At 42.7% G+C, this 15,764-nt stretch overlaps 1 protein-coding gene across 1 annotated transcript; it reads right to left on the reverse strand.

The window, feature by feature from the left end:
* Nucleotides 1-3,592: 3,592 nt before the first annotated feature.
* On the reverse strand, nt 3,593-15,184 carry LOC133957325 (NACHT, LRR and PYD domains-containing protein 12-like). Its single transcript, XM_062392854.1, has 9 exons — nt 15,142-15,184; nt 14,764-14,988; nt 12,708-14,532; nt 11,183-11,356; nt 10,474-10,647; nt 8,439-8,612; nt 7,777-7,950; nt 7,229-7,402; nt 3,593-5,446 (listed from the first exon to the last, which is right to left on the reverse strand). Exons 1-9 carry the CDS (start codon nt 15,182-15,184, stop codon nt 5,419-5,421), a joined length of 2,991 nt encoding a protein of 996 aa, XP_062248838.1. The 3' UTR covers nt 3,593-5,418.
* Nucleotides 15,185-15,764: the final 580 nt, after the last annotated feature.

Genomic DNA, 15,764 nt, shown 5'->3' on the forward strand with positions numbered 1-15,764 from the left:
GGTTCTGCTAGCGCCCAAGCCCGGTCGCTGGGTGTCTGTGGATGAAATGAGACGGAACTAGTGACATGACGGCAGCAGGTTCACTTGAAACAGCATCGCAGCCGTGATACACACACCTGAGGATTTTCACATAACTGGTACAGCACAAAGGCGTGGCAACAGGAAGTAGCCATGTTAATGCAGTCTTTTGTTTCCATGTTGACTTTTTAAAGCTGCTGGAACAGAAACAGCACAGACTGTTACTGGAGTAAGAGATGTGAAACATTAATCTGAGATAATAAAGAAACATGAGTCTAGGAGGGCGCACATGGAAATTACAAGGAAGCTATAGCCTTGTTAGGATCGCTGTGCAGCTGGATGAAGGCCACATGGTCGGGGGAGAACACAATGAAGAGGTGGATAAGTTATCTCTGTCAAATTCTGAGTGTATTTTCTTTGTGTATAGTTTACCTCATAAGATATCCAGCAGGGTATGGCACCGCCTTTTATTTTGGCTCAATAGTATTCGTTAATAGTACTCTATATGTTTCAGGAATGTGTACTTAGTAAACACTAGTAACCAGACTCAGTCAGTAGTTTAATGATGCATCCTCTACTTACTTTCTGAGCAGGAGGGCAACAACTAATAATAATTTACATTATTTATCAATCGGCTGATTATTATAATTTCTGTACGTTTTAATTTGATTTAGTTTTCTAAGCTTATTTTTTTAAGTTAGTTATTGCAGTATGCAATTTACTTTTATGTTTATTATTGGAATTAAATAAATACCAACTATTTCACAAAGACCTGGTTTCCTGCAGTTTGTGTTGAATCGTAGTTTGACAGCACAACGGCTGATCAATATTTTTCACCATCCGTCACTGGTGAGACAGGTGACCACAGACCTTCAGCCAATCAATCGAATTATTCAACTAGTTTCATTAAGCACTTAGAAATTAAATTAATATAATTAATTATTATTTATATATTGCAATCATCAATGCTTTCCAAGGGCCCCCCTCTCCTTTTGGATTTCACTCGCCACATCTGATCAGTGGTTCTCATATGGACATGAGAACAATGAGAATATATGTATTAATACCAAATGAATATGTTACATGAATTAGTTTGTGGAGGAAGCTGGAGAACCCAGAGAAAACCCTGCAGACACCAGGAGAACCTCCTCCTCACAGAAAGGCTGCACTAACAGTGTTGACCACTGCAACACCATGCTGCCCAAACAATGAGAATCATTTAACACTGAGTGTAGTTGAAGAACGACTCATCTCCACTGATTGAACATGTTATTGATCATGTCTGGACTCACCGAGCCTTCCTGCAGTTCCTCACAGCTGGGATCAGTCTCCATCGACCCTGGAATGATGTGTTGAACTTCTCCAGGAACAACTCATCCAGAACCTCCTCTGACATCTGCAGCATGTAGGCCAGAGCTGAGCAGTGGATCTCAGAGAGTTTCTCCATTGATCTGTTCTCTGACGATCTTTGGATTGTTCCCTGTCTGACCCAGCAGGCCTCCTAAGACTCTCTGGTTGGACTCCAGACTGAGGCCGTGAAGGAAGCGAACAAACAGGTCCAGATGACCATTTGTACTGGTGAGGGATTTCTTCATGGTTCTCTTCAGGAGCTCATCCAGGGAGAAGTTACCCCAGGTGTTCCCATATGTTCCCAAGAAGTTGTTGAGTTCTTCTGTGTTCCTCTCGGTGTAACAGTGGAACATGTAGACTGCAGCCAGAAACTCCTGAACGCTCAGATGAACAAAGCAGTAGACTGATTTCTTGATGATCACACACTCTCTTCTGAAGATCTCAGTACAAACTCCTGAGTACACCGAGGCCTCAGTGACATTAAGACCACACCGCTCCAGGTCTTCTTGGTAGAACATGATGTTTCCTTCCTCCAGATGTTTAAGTGCTAGCCTCCCCAGCTTCAGGAGAACGTCCCTGTCAGCCTCCGTCAGATGCTGTGGAGTCGTCTCATGTCCCTCACCGTACTTGTTGTTCTTCCTCTTTGTCTGAACCAGCAGGAAGTGTGAGTACAGGTCAGTCAGGGTCTTGGGCAGCTCTCCTCTCTGGTCTGTGGTCAACATGTGCTCCAGAACTGTAGCAATGATCCAGCAGAAGACTGGGATTTGACACATGATGTGGAGGCTCCTGGACGTCTTGATGTGTGAGATGATTCTGCTGCACAGCTCTTCATCACTGAATCTCCACCTGAAGTACTCCTCCTTCTGGGCCTCAGTGAAGCCTCGTACTTCTGTGACCCTGTCAACACATGCAGGAGGGATCTGATTGGCCGCCGCAGGTCTGGAGGTTATCCAGACGAGAGCCGAGGGAAGCAGATTCCCCCGGAGGTTTGTCAGCAGCACGTTGACTGATGACCTCTGTGTGACCTCAGACACAAGCTCCCTGTGGTTGAAGTCCAGAGAAGGTCTGCTTTCATCCAGGCCGTCAAAGATGAACAAAGGTTTACAGACAGCGAGCGTCTCTGCCGTGAGCTTCTGTAACGCTGGATGGAAAACATGGAGCAGCGTGAGAAGACTGTGCTGCTGGTCCTTCACCAGGTTCAGCTCCCTGAACGAAAGCACAGTCAGCACACCCACATCCTGGTTCTCTAAACCCTCTGCCCAGTCCAGAGTGAACTTCTGCACCGAGAAGGTTTTTCCAACGCCAGCGACGCCGTTGGTCAGGACGACTCTGATGCTGCTCTGCTGGTCAGTGGAGGCTTTAAAGATGTCGTGGACCTTGATGGGAGTGTCGTGGAGGATCTTCATCTTGGAAGCCGTCTCAAGCTGCCTCACCTCATGTTGAGTATTAACCTCTTCACTCTGTCCCTCTGTGATGTAGAGCTCAGTGTAGATCCTGTTGAGGAGGGTTCTACTTCCTGTTTCATCACTTCCTTCAGTCACATGTTCACATCTCCTCCTCACACTGATTCCTAATCTGTCCTTTTATTAAGATTAAGATATATTTATTTATCCTAAACACATGCACAGCCATGCACAGACACACTCAGGCAGGTAGGGAAATTTAGCCTCTGCTTTTAACCCATCTGGTGCAGGACACACAGAGCAGTGAGCGACCATGTACAGTGCCCGGGGAGCAGATGTTTGGGGGGGGGGGGGGGGGGAGGGGGAGGCTTGAATCAATGAATTCAAGCCTCTGCTTGAATTCATTGATTCCTAGTATCCTACATGAGTTATAGTGATTTAAGATGTTAAACTGTCCTACTTTTGTCCATATTTCTAACACAATATATTCTTCTTCTTCTTCTTTTACCTTAATTACATCTCTGAATGGAATATTTGCCTTGATGCAGTGCACCCCCCAGCCTTTCACACATAACCACAGTATAATTGAGGATTCTGTCTAAAATGTGGTTTCAACCACGTTTCTTGCACACAAACCAAGGGGCATCAATCACAATAGCAATGTGACATTGGCCACCAGGGGGCAGGAGAACAACATGAAAATGATAACAACGTATAATAATAATAATAATAATAATAATAATAATAATAATAATAATAATAGTAATAACATCATCTATATTGCATTGCATCCTCTTATCTAATAAACAGACAAAAAACAGTTTTAGTTTTTCAAAACTAAATATTTATTGCAAATGCAAATGTAAAAAAAAAACATGTAAAAATTAAAAAATCAAGAAAACACACTTGATCTGACAAATGTAGCGACACAGCAAACAGCGGGAAGAGAAGAAGCGTGACAGAGAGGAGAGAAGAACAAGAAGAACGGTCAGAGCTGAGGCCGTCGATCAGGCACAAGCTGAGAAGCTGCTTTAATGGACGGACGACGAGTTGGATGAAGGAGAAAGTTTGAAAAGTTAAAAATAAAAACAAAAAGAAAAATGAAATGTTGAGCAGCCTCATGCTTTTATCTCCCACAGTGAACTTCTTCAAACCAGTTGAAACCAGAGGGTGTGAACGTGCTCCATAAACGTTTGAGACATTTTCACAACAACACACATCAACGCAGCGGCCATGTTGTTAAAGAGGAGGCTGTGAATCTGTCTGTCGGCTTCATCCTCAATCAGATTAAAAGTGATGTCTGACTGTCGCAGTTTGGTTTGTTAGAAAGACCAAAATGTGGATTTTCAAACTTTTACATAGTTTAATTTGGCAGAAATATCACCGGTAATATTTCTGATTTAATATTTGTTTCTAAGCTGTTCTGTGTAAATTCAGAATGTAGCATTGTGTATAATAACTCTTTATTCCCAGTTTCCTGGTTTCATCAGAAAACAGCACAAAATGTATATTTTTAATTTTGATATTTTCTATAATCTGAAGTGATCAGCCTCTCTCTTCAATATGGCGGCAGCAGAGACGTTTTCACCATCAGGGGATGAGAGGTCTGTGTGAACGTATCTAACGTATAATAATATAACTATCATCTATTGTTAATATTTAAAAAATACAACTTGTAGAATTTTCTTATTTTTCTTCAATGTAAACATGAAGCAGCGTCCTGGACTTGTTAAAAAGAGGAAACTGAAGATGTAGGAATATATTAAAAAAGAGAATAAATTAGAACCCTAACCTTAAACATTAGAATCCTTTTGGTTACATTATGGAAATTGGTTAGTTACATGTACAAGTTCCACGGCTCTAAAAACTACATTCAAAAGGTCATTCAGTGACCATTCAAGGACTGAGCCAAGGTTGAAATGTGCACATGAGGGATATTTCTATGGTCCACTGCCATACTGACAAAACATCTAAACATTTTGACCTGTAGTGTTTAAACAATGCCGAAGGGACTTTTCATTTTGGGGGCACTGACTATTTGTACGAGAGAAGGATTTAGTTTTGACTGATGAGTTGTCTGTTTTGGGAGAGATATGACCTTTTGCAGGTGTGCTATGGAGATTTGCTGAACCATCTATGTTATTTTGAGAGATGAGCCACAGCAATCGAGAAGGAAATTTTCATTTTGAGGGCACTGACTATTTATATGAGAAAATGATTTGGTTTCAACTTGAGTTAACTGTTTTGGGTGAGATATGACCTTTTGAAGGTGATCTATGTAGTTGTGCTGAACCATATGGGCTATTTTGCCAATTGCACGTAGAGCTCTGAGAATGTCATTTCTGTTTCGTGAAATGAGCCAAAGCAATGGAGAAAAACTGTAAATCACAAATTATCTCTGTGTTGTTGCTGTGAGACGTGACGGACGACATGTTCTGATAAACCTAACCTGAATGAGATCATACTCAGAATAATCAACAATCATTGATAAATCATAATAACATCCTGTCGGAGTTTACACTACATCTTGACATCCGACAGGAATAATAACAGGATTAAATTAACTTTGAGCAGCTGCTGCTGCTTCAGCCTCTGGATCCTCAGGTCACAGCTCAGCCTCCGTCCACACACACTGTCCTCTTCACACTCACCTCCACGGAGATCTCCCCTCCCACCTGTTGAGTAAAGAAGACATCAGTGTTACAGAGACTCACTTCATCAGCTGTGAGTCAGTGATGCAGCTCATCCAGTAGAAAGAGCAGCAGGGACTTCAGTCCTGTTCAGAGGTGGAGCAGCTTCCGCTTCATGTTCACGTGTTAGAATGAACACGCTAAGAGCTCAGTGTGTGTCCTCTGCATGTCAAAGTGCAGAGTGGACACCTGAGAGGTGGATTTACTGCTGTTACAGGTGAAGACATGCTTCACTGTGTGAGCACGTGCACATAAAAGGGGCGGGGTTTACTGAGTATGACCAATCACAGACGTGGACAGTTTGACTCATATTTCACAAACAGGATCAAACTGTTCTATAATAAAAATCAGAGGAGAACAAACACATGATCCAGAATAAAAGAAACTCAGTCACAGCTGCTAAATGCAGGAAGAACAGCTGGTAAAACATCTGTGATTGTGTCAATGTGTAAGTTACAGCGCCCCCTGGTGGTATCTTGTGAAAATATATTATATGACCACGATACAATAATGTGTGTGAACGAGATAAATAACTCGAGGTCACGAGATCTGAATCTGTTGTTTACTAACAAGACGAGTGGAAGAGAAGAAGATTCTTGATGAGAAACATTTGAATCCCAGGATGTGACTCACACTGTCTCACTGTCTCTGAGGACACACACTGTCTCACTGTCTCTGAGGACAAACACTGTCTAAAGGCCAAATTATACTCGTGTTGCATGGACGCATGCATGCACGCAAGACACGCAACACGGCCCTTTCGAGCCCTCTGGCGGCTTGCGTGTGTCCGCCAATTTTTCTAACTATACGACAAAACGACGCGAGCCTCACGCAGCCCGCAAGGCTTGTGATTGGTCGGCTTACTACATCCCGTCCGGAGTCTAGTTACCGGTTTCATGCCCCAAAATACGCGGAAATCACGGAAGATTTAGAAGAACGAATATGGACCAAATAGATGAGCACTTGGCAGAAGAGATCCGAAAGTATGACCACTTGTATAACCCATCACTGACTGGCCGATTTGTCCGCCAGAAATAGGCTATGAGGAGCCGGAGTGGCGATGTAAATAAACATTCGACGAAGAAGAAGACGTCTCTTCTTTGTGTGTTTTGTTTTCGAAAAAAAAGGTTACTCCGCCTAGTGTTCTGGCGGTGAATTGCGTTGCAACACGCGCAACACGTTTAGGAAGCATAAACCAAAACGGATCCGTCGATGCAGCTGCGTGGCCTTCCGCGGTTGCAGTCGCAGGACTATACTTAGGCCTTAACTGACTCTGAGGACAAACCCTGTCTCTGAGGACACACACTGACTCTGAGGACACACACTGTCTCCGAGGACACACACTGTCTCTGAGGACACACTCTGTCTCACTGTCTCTAAGGACACACACTGACTCCGAGGACACACACTGTCTCTGAGGACACACACTGTGGAGGAAACCTCTGATATCACTACTCAATAGAAACACCTTTAAGGAGAGTGTGCACCACACAACAGTGTAGAGTCACTGTGGTCAGTGGGCTAAGCTTCTATACGGGTTGATCTCCAACTTAACCTGGAGCAGGTTAGTCGTTCATCAGAAGTTACCATGGTGATTTACCTCGTTAAGAAGTGGACGAGCTTCGTAGAACTGAAAAAACTAAACCTGAAGTTAACCTGATAACCACAAATCCTGCTTGGTAGCACAGACCCTGGATCTGTGATACAGACCTTTTTTAGTAAAATACTGATGAAAGCAGCGTGGACTGACTCCAACCATCTACTGACCTCAGAGTCTCCAGTCGACAGGTTGGACTCTGCTGTAGATCAAGCAGCTCCTTCACTCCTGAGTCCTGCAGGCCGTTGTACTTCAGATCCAGTTCTCTCAGATGAGAGGGGTTTGACCTCAGAGCTGAAGCCAGAGAAGAACAGCTGATCTCTGTTAGTCTGCAACTCCTCAACCTGGATAAATAATAAAACTTAACTGTAAATTAAACTGAGTTCATGTGTGAAAACAACAGACACACATTCATGTGAGCCCAGACTCATAACATGGAAGATAAATAAGAAATAAGACATTGAACTAAAACGAGTCCTGATTCAGTAAAAATCGATTATTTGGACCCGGTCTCTGTCCTGCAGATCAGTTTAGGAAATCCAGAACTAAACTCAGTGTTTTAACAAGTAGCTGAATATTTAAAATGTCACAAATTAATCAATGAATGGATTCAAGTTTTGTATTAAGAGGAATTATTATAATTATAATTAAATGAGAACTTGTGTATAAATGCAGTTTTTTAGATATGAGATCTACAAAAGTTAGTCAGTGAACCAACCTCAGAGTCTCCAGTCGACAGGTTGGACTCTGTAGAAAACCACACAGCTCCTTCACTCCTGAGTCCTGCAGGTCGTTGTAGCTCATATCCAGTTTTCTCAGATGAGAGGGGTTTGACCTCAGAGCTGAAGCCAGAGAAGAACAGCTGATCTCTGACAGACTGCAGCTGTTCAACCTGGATAAAGAAATATTAATATTTGAATGTGTCCTCATGTTGTTGTGGATCGTCATCATGTCAACACAGACTCTCAACATACTGCTGACCTCAGTCCAGTCTGTAATCTGAAGATAAATATCAGATCAGACATGTCGGACCATTGTTTTATTCATCACCTTCTTCTCTGTGTGTTGGTCACTGAGCAGGTTTGTGTAATTAAACACTGTTTTAAGTAGGGATGGCTCCTGACAGTCACTTTCTGTTTGTTTCTATACTTATCAACTGTCCAACGTGTTCCAATAAGAATGTGCCTTATTTTGAAAAACCTGAGGAGGACGAGTGCTCTGCCTCAGTCCACATGTTATTTACTGACACTTTCTTAGTGATCAGGAGCAGGTGAGTGACAGGTGACTGAGGGTCAGTTAGCAGAGCAGAACTGAGACAATTTAAATAAATAATGACCCAATAAGAAAGAAAGTTGGAAATGTGAAGAAGGATTGAAGGACCTCAGAGTCTCCAGTTGACAGTTTGGACTCTCCAGTCCAGAACACAGCAGCTTCACTCCTGAATCCTTCAGGTAGTTGTTACTCAGATCCAGTTCTCTCAGATGTGAGGGGTTTGACTTGAGAGCTGAGGCCACGACTTCACAGTGAGTCTCTGAGAGTAGACAACCACAGAGTCTGTAATTAAAGAAAATATCTGTTAGAATAAAATCAGAAAACAACATTCATACAAAACGTGATCATGTGACCCTCACCCTGGTCAATCCCCTTTTTGTCTCATGAACATGTTAAAAACTCCTCAAGAGAATCCTTTCAGATTTGGTTCAAGCTTTAAATTAGACTGACAGAGGAACTCATTAGATTCAGGTAGTCAAAGGTCGCATATAGCAAAGTAAATTTGGCCAATCAACATCTTCGAAAAAATAAAGGTTCTGCTAGCGCCCAAGCCCAGGCGTGGCAACAGGAAGTAGCCATGTTAATGCAGTATTTGGGTTTCCATGTTGACTTTTTAAAGCTGCTGGAACAGAAACAGCACAGACTGTTACTGGAGTGAGAGATGTGAAACATTAATCCGAGAAAATAAAGAAACATGAGTCTAGGAGGGCGCACATGGAAAATACAAGGAAGCTTTAGCCATGTTAGGAACCGTTAACATCGCTGTGCAGCTGGATGAAGGCCACAGGGTCAGGTGAGAAAACACAATGAAGAGGTGGATAAGTTTATGGGTCAAATTCTGAGTGTGTTTTCTTTGTGTATAGTTTACCTCATAAGATATCCAGCAGTGTATGGCAACGCCTTCTAGTTTGTCTTAATAGTGTTTGTTAATAGTACTGTATATGTTTCAGGAATGTGTACATAGTTAACACTAGTAACCAGACTCAGTCAGTAGTTTAATGATGTATCCTCTATTTACTATCTTAGCACGAGGGCAACAATTAATAATAATACAACTAATAATAATTTACATTATTTATCAATCGGCTGATTATTATTATTTCGGTATGTTTTTATTTAATTTAGTTTTCTAAGCTTAGTTTTTTAAGTTAGTTAGTGCAGTATGTAATTTACTTTTATGTTTATCATTGGAATTAAATAAATACCAACTATTTCACAATGACCTGGTTTCCTGCAGTTTGTGATGAATCATTGTTGAACAGCACAACGGCTGATGAATATTTTTTCACCATCAGCCTCTGGTGAGACAGGTGACTACAGGCCTTCAGCCAATCAATAGATTTATTCAACTAGTTTCATTAAGCACTTAGAAATGAAATTAATATAATTAATTATTATTTATATATTTTAAATCATCAATGCTTTTCAAGGGCCCCCCTCCCGTTTGGGGTCCTGGGAAGTCAGTTCCATTTTCCCCCACCACAATGACGCCACTGTATGTACGTGCACACACAAAAACACAAAAACACACACACGCAAACACACACGCAGGGTGGTAATTCACTTGGATTGAGTGATTGTCTCTTCACGCTGAGCTAGCTGTTCGCTCAGATAGAAACTTTCCACATTTGTATATAAACATATTTATCTACATTTATATATATAAATGTAGATAAATATGTATATTTCTCCATGAGCTTGAGGAACCCTCAAACTCCTGAACAGTGATCACATTGGATTTCACTCCCAAAATCTGATCAGTTGTTCTCATATGGACATGAGAACAATGAGAATGTATATATGTATTAATACCAAATATGGTACACAAATATTCATGTCAGCACAGACTCATAACATTGAAGATAAATATGAAATCAGACATGTTAGACTAAAAACGAGTCCTGATTCAGTAAAAATAGATTATTTGGACCCGGTCTCTGTCCTGCAGATCAGTTTAGGAAATCCAGAACTAAACTCTGTGTTTTAACAAGTAGCTGAATATTTAAAATGTCACAAATTAATTAATAAATGGATTCAAGTTATGTATGAAGAGGAATTATTATAAATTAGAATTAAATGAGAACTTGTGTATAAATGCTGATTCATAGATATGAGTTCTACAAAAGTCAGTCATTAACCTAACCTCAGAGTCTCCAGTTGACAGGTTGGACTCAGTAGAAAACCACACAGCTCCTTCACTCCTGAGTCCTGCAGGTTGTTGTTAGTCAGATTCAGTTCTCTCAGATGAGAGGGGTTTGACCTCAGAGCTGAAGCCAGAGAAGAACAGCTGATCTCTGACAGACTGCAGCCAATCAACCTGGATAAAGAAATATGAATATTAGAATGTGTCCTCCTGTTGTTGTGGATCGTCATCATGTCAACACAGAGTCTCAACATGCTGCTGACCTCAGTCCAGTCTGTGACCTGAAGATAAATATCAGATCAGACATGTTGGACCATTGTTTCATTCATCAGCTTCTTCTCTGTGTGTTGGTCACTGAGCAGGTTTGTTTAATTAAACACTGTTTAAAGTAGGGATGGCTCCTGACAGTCACTTCCTGTTTGTTTCTACTTATCAATTGTCCAACATGTTTCAATAAGAATGTGTCTTATTTTGAAAACCTGAGGAGGATGAGTGCTAGGCCTCAGTCCACATGTTATTTACTGACACTTTCTCAGTGATCAGGAGCAGGTGAGTGCAGGTGAATGGAGTTGATGAGGTGGACGTGACTGACAGGCTGGGTGAGTGACAGATGACTGAGGGACAGTGAGCAGAGCAGAACTGAGACTATTTAAATATACAATTACAGAATAAGAAAGAAAGTCTGAAAAGTGAAGAAGGATTTAAGGACCTCAGAGTCTCCAGTCGACAGTTTGGACTCTCCAGTCCAGAACACAGCAGCTTCACTCCTGAGTCCTGCAGGGAGTTGTTACTCAGATCCAGTTCTATCAGATGTGAGGGGTCTGACTTCAGAGCTGAGGCCAAGACTTCACAGTGAGTTTCTGAGAGTCCACAACCACTGAGTCTGTAATTAAAGAAAATATCTGTTAGAATAAAATCAGGAAACAACATTCATACAAAACGTGATCATGTGACTTTCACCCTGGTAAATCCCCTTTATGTCTCATGAACATGTTAAAAACTCCTCAAGAGAATCCTTTCAGATTTGGTTCAAACTTTAAATTAGACTGACAGAGGAACTCATTAGATTCAGGTGGTCAAAGGTCAAATGTCAAGGTCACACAACATGTTTCTAGCCTCTTGAAGATGATGTGTCAACTCTGTCTTTAGGGGATACTGGAGTAAGAGATGTGAAACATTAATCCGAGTGAATAAAGAAACATGAGTCCAGGAAGGCGCACATGGAAATTACAAGGAAGCTATTCTTGTTAGGAACCGTTAACTTTGATGTGCAGCTGGATGAAGGCCACAGGGTCAGGTGAGAAAACACAATGAAGAGGTGGATTAAATTATCTGTGTCAAATTCTGAGTGTATTTTATTTGTGTATAGTTTACCTCATAAGATATCCAGCAGGGTATGGCACCGCCTTTTATTTTGGCTCAATAGTGTTTGTTAATAGTACTGTATATGTTTCAGGAATGTGTACTTAGTAAACACTAGTAACCAGACTCAGTCAGTAGTTTAATGATGCATCCTCTATTTACTCTCTGAGCAGGAGGGCAACAACTAATAATAATTTACATTATTTATCAATCGGCTGATTATTATTATTTCTGTATGTTTTAATTTGATTTAGTTTTCTAAGCTTAGTTTTTTAAGTTAGTTATTGCAGTATGCAATTTACTTTTATGTTTATTATTGGAATTAAATAAATACCAACTATTTCACAAAGACCTGGTTTCCTGCAGTTTGTGTTGAATCGTCGTGGGACAGCACAACGGCTGATGAATATTTTTCACCATCCGTCACTGGTGAGACAGGTGACCACAGGCCTTCAGCCAATCATTCGATTTATTCAACCAGTTTCATTAAGCACTTAGAAATGAAATTAATATAATTAATTATTATTTATATATTGTAATCATCAAGGCTTTCCAAGGGCCCCCCTCCCCTATTGGATTTCACTCCCCACATCTGATCAGTTGTTCTCATATGGACATGAGAACAATGAGAATATATGTATTAATACCAAATGTATATGGTACATAAATGAGTTTGTGGAGGAAGCTGGAGAACCCAGAGAAAACCCTGCAGACACCAGGAGAACCTCCTCCTCACAGAAAGGCTGCACTAACAGTGTTGACCACTGCAACACCATGCTGCCCAAACAATGAGAATCATTTAACACTGAGTGTATTTGAAGAACGACTCATCTCCACTGATTGAACATGTTATTGATCATGTCTGGACTCACCGAGCCTTCCTGCAGTTCCTCACAGCTGGGATCAGTCTCCATCGACCCTGGTCTGATGTGTTGAACTTCTCCAGGTCCAACTCATCTAGAACCTCCTCTGACATCTGCAGCATGTAGGCCAGAGCTGAGCAGTGGATCTCAGAGAGTTTCTCCTCTGATCGGTTCTCTGACATCAGGAACTGTTTCATCTGCTGATGAACTGAGAGGTCGTTCATCTCAGTCAGACAGTGGAAGATGTTGATGCTTCTGTCAGGAGAAATGTCACCACTCTTCATCTCCTTCAGGTTGTTGATGACTCTCTGGATGATCTTTGAATTGTTCCCTCTCCGACCCAGCAGGCCTCCTAAGAGTCTCTTGATGAGCTTTGGATTGTTCCCTGTCCGACCCAGCAGGCCTCCTAAGACTCTCCTGTTGGTCTCCAGACTGAGGCCGTGAAGGAAGCGAACAAACAGGTCCAGATGACCATTTGTACTGGTGAGGGATTTCTCCATGGTTCTCTTCAGGAGGTCATCCAGGGAGAAGTTACAGTCTGAGTTCCCATTTGTTCCCAAGAAGTTGTTGAGTTCTTCTGTGTTCCTCTTGGTGTAACAGTGGAACATGTAGACTGCAGCCAGAAACTCCTGAACGCTCAGATGAACAAAGCAGTAGACTGATTTCTGGAAGGTCACACACTCTCTTCTGAAGATCTCAGTACAAACTCCTGAGTACACAGAGGCCTCTGGGACTTTAAGACCACACCACTCCAGGTCTTCTTGGTAGAACATGATGTTTCCTTCCTCAAGATGTTTAAGTGCCAGCCTCCCCAGCTTCAGGAGAACGTCCCTGTCAGCCTTCTTCTCACCGTACTTGTTGTTCTTCCTCTTTGTCTGAACCAGCAGGAAGTGTGAGTACAGGTCAGTCAGGGTCTTGGGCAGCTCTCCTCTCTGGTCTGTGGTCAACATGTGCTCCAGAACTGTAGCACTGATCCAGCAGAAGACTGGGATTTGACACATGATGTGGAGGCTCCTGGACGTCTTGATGTGTGAGATGATTCTGCTGCACAGCTCTTCATCACTGAACCTCCTCCTGAAGTACTCCTCCTTCTGGGCGTCAGTGAAGCCTCGTACTTCTGTGACCCTGTCAACACATGCAGGAGGGATCTGATTGGCCGCTGCAGGTCTGGAGGTTATCCAGATGAGAGCTGAGGGAAGCAGATTCCCCCGGATGAGGTTTGTCAGCAGCACGTTGACTGATGACCTCTGTGTGACCTCAGACACAAGCTCCCTGTGGTTGAAGTCCGGAGAAGGTCTGCTTTCATCCAGGCCGTCAAAGATGAACAAAGGTTTACAGACAGCGAGCGTCTCTGCCGTGAGCTTCTGTAACGCTGGATGGAAAACATGGAGCAGCGTGAGAAGACTGTGCTGCTGGTCCTTCACCAGGTTCAGCTCCCTGAACGAAAGCACAGCCAGAATACCCACATCCTGGTTTTCTAAACCCTCTGCCCAGTCCAGAGTGAACTTCTGCACCGAGAAGGTTTTTCCAACTCCAGCGACGCCGTTGGTCAGGACGACTCTGATGCTGCTCTGCTGGTCAGTGGAGGCTTTAAAGATGTCGTGGACCTTGATGGGAGTGTCGTGGAGGATCTTCTTCTTGGAAGCCGTCTCAAGCTGCCTCACCTCATGTTGAGTATTAACCTCTTCACTCTGTCCCTCTGTGATGTAGAGCTCAGTGTAGATCCTGTTGAGGAGGGTTCTACTTCCTGTTTCATCAGTTCCTTCAGTCACATGTTCACATCTCCTCCTCACACTGAGCTTATGTTCATCTGAAACCTCCTGCAGACCACGATCTGCTGAAAGACAAGAAACAATGTCAGAGACAGAGAATCTGAGAATCTGCTGATTGTTTTCATCAGATACAGAAAAACTACAGAAAATAAAAGCTTTTTAACTTTGTGCTTTTCTAACGATGTTAAATGTTGATACTGTATGAAGGAACAAAATAAAACCACATGTGCTGTTGTCAGAAGTGAAGACATCAGCAGACACATGTACAGTGCTGCTCTGACCGGCTGTCTGACCTCCAGCTCCTGTTCTGGATCTTTGTCCACACTGGGGACAGGAGGAGTCTCCTGAAGAACCAGACTGGTCCCAGTGTGAGGTGATGCATTGTCTGCAGAACCAGTGTCCACAGCTGGTGGAGACTAGATCCTTCAGGACGTCCTGACAGGAAGCACAGCAGGACGTCTGCTCCTCCTGAGAAACATGACTCCTCTTCCTCTCTCTGTGAAGACATTTCCTGATAACTCACATGTCACAGTCACAGGTTGTCATCACTTCTGTCAAGGAGGTTTGGTTTTCATCCAGTGTGTTTGTGTGTTGTTTGGTTTGTTCGCTAGTGGGATTATGAAAAAACAAAGATTACCACTACACTTGGTGGAAGGTTGTTGTCTGTGAACCAGATCTGTGGGGGGGGGGGGGGGGGCACTCTTTCAAAGACATGTTCAGAGGACTGATGTTTACCAGGTTGTGGAATTTGGTGCAGATCCAGATCAAAATGAGACTCTAGTGGATTTCAAAGTGGTTTCATAAGGAGCGTGTTGGTTCTTGGTGGAGGTCTGAGCTCTTTGAGTGATTCTGAGAGATTAGTCACCAACTTCAATGAAGCTGTGTCCTAATACAGGGGCCACACTAGAGGAAACTAGATCCTCTTCAGAGCAGGTCCCAGTAGAAACAGTCTCTTACTCTGTGTGTGAGGGTCCAGGTTCTTTACTGAACTCTGGAGGATGATTCATGGACCAGTCACTCTTCAGAGACAGATAGCTGGACCCTGGAGACTCTGCTCTCAATCTGTGGTCCTGACCTCTGCAAACACAAACATGTTTTTATTCAGAACACATCATTCACTGGTTCATTCTCTGAGGATTCAGTTTGGAGGTTCACATGTTTGTAGCAGGTCTCTTACTTTGTGTATGAGGGTCCAGGTTCTTTACTGAACTCTGGAGGAAGTCCTTTGGACTGGTCACTCTTCAGAGACACACAGCTGAACTCTGGAGACTCTGCTCTGTCCTCTTCCTCCTCA

Source organism: Platichthys flesus, chromosome 1, assembly GCF_949316205.1.
Source record: "Platichthys flesus chromosome 1, fPlaFle2.1, whole genome shotgun sequence".
NCBI lineage: Eukaryota > Metazoa > Chordata > Actinopteri > Pleuronectiformes > Pleuronectidae > Platichthys > Platichthys flesus.

Coding starts and splice junctions, on each gene's coding strand:
- LOC133957325 (XM_062392854.1), bottom strand. CDS start 15,184: ATGTCTTTGAAAGAGTGCCCCCCCCCCCCCCCCCACAGATCTG. Junction 14,989..15,141: donor CCCCCCCCCCCACAGATCTG/GTTCACAGACAA, acceptor GTGACATGTGAG/TTATCAGGAAATGTCTTCAC. Junction 5,447..7,228: donor TGTCGACTGGAGACTCTGAG/GTCAGTAGATGG, acceptor TTTACTCAACAG/GTGGGAGGGGAGATCTCCGT.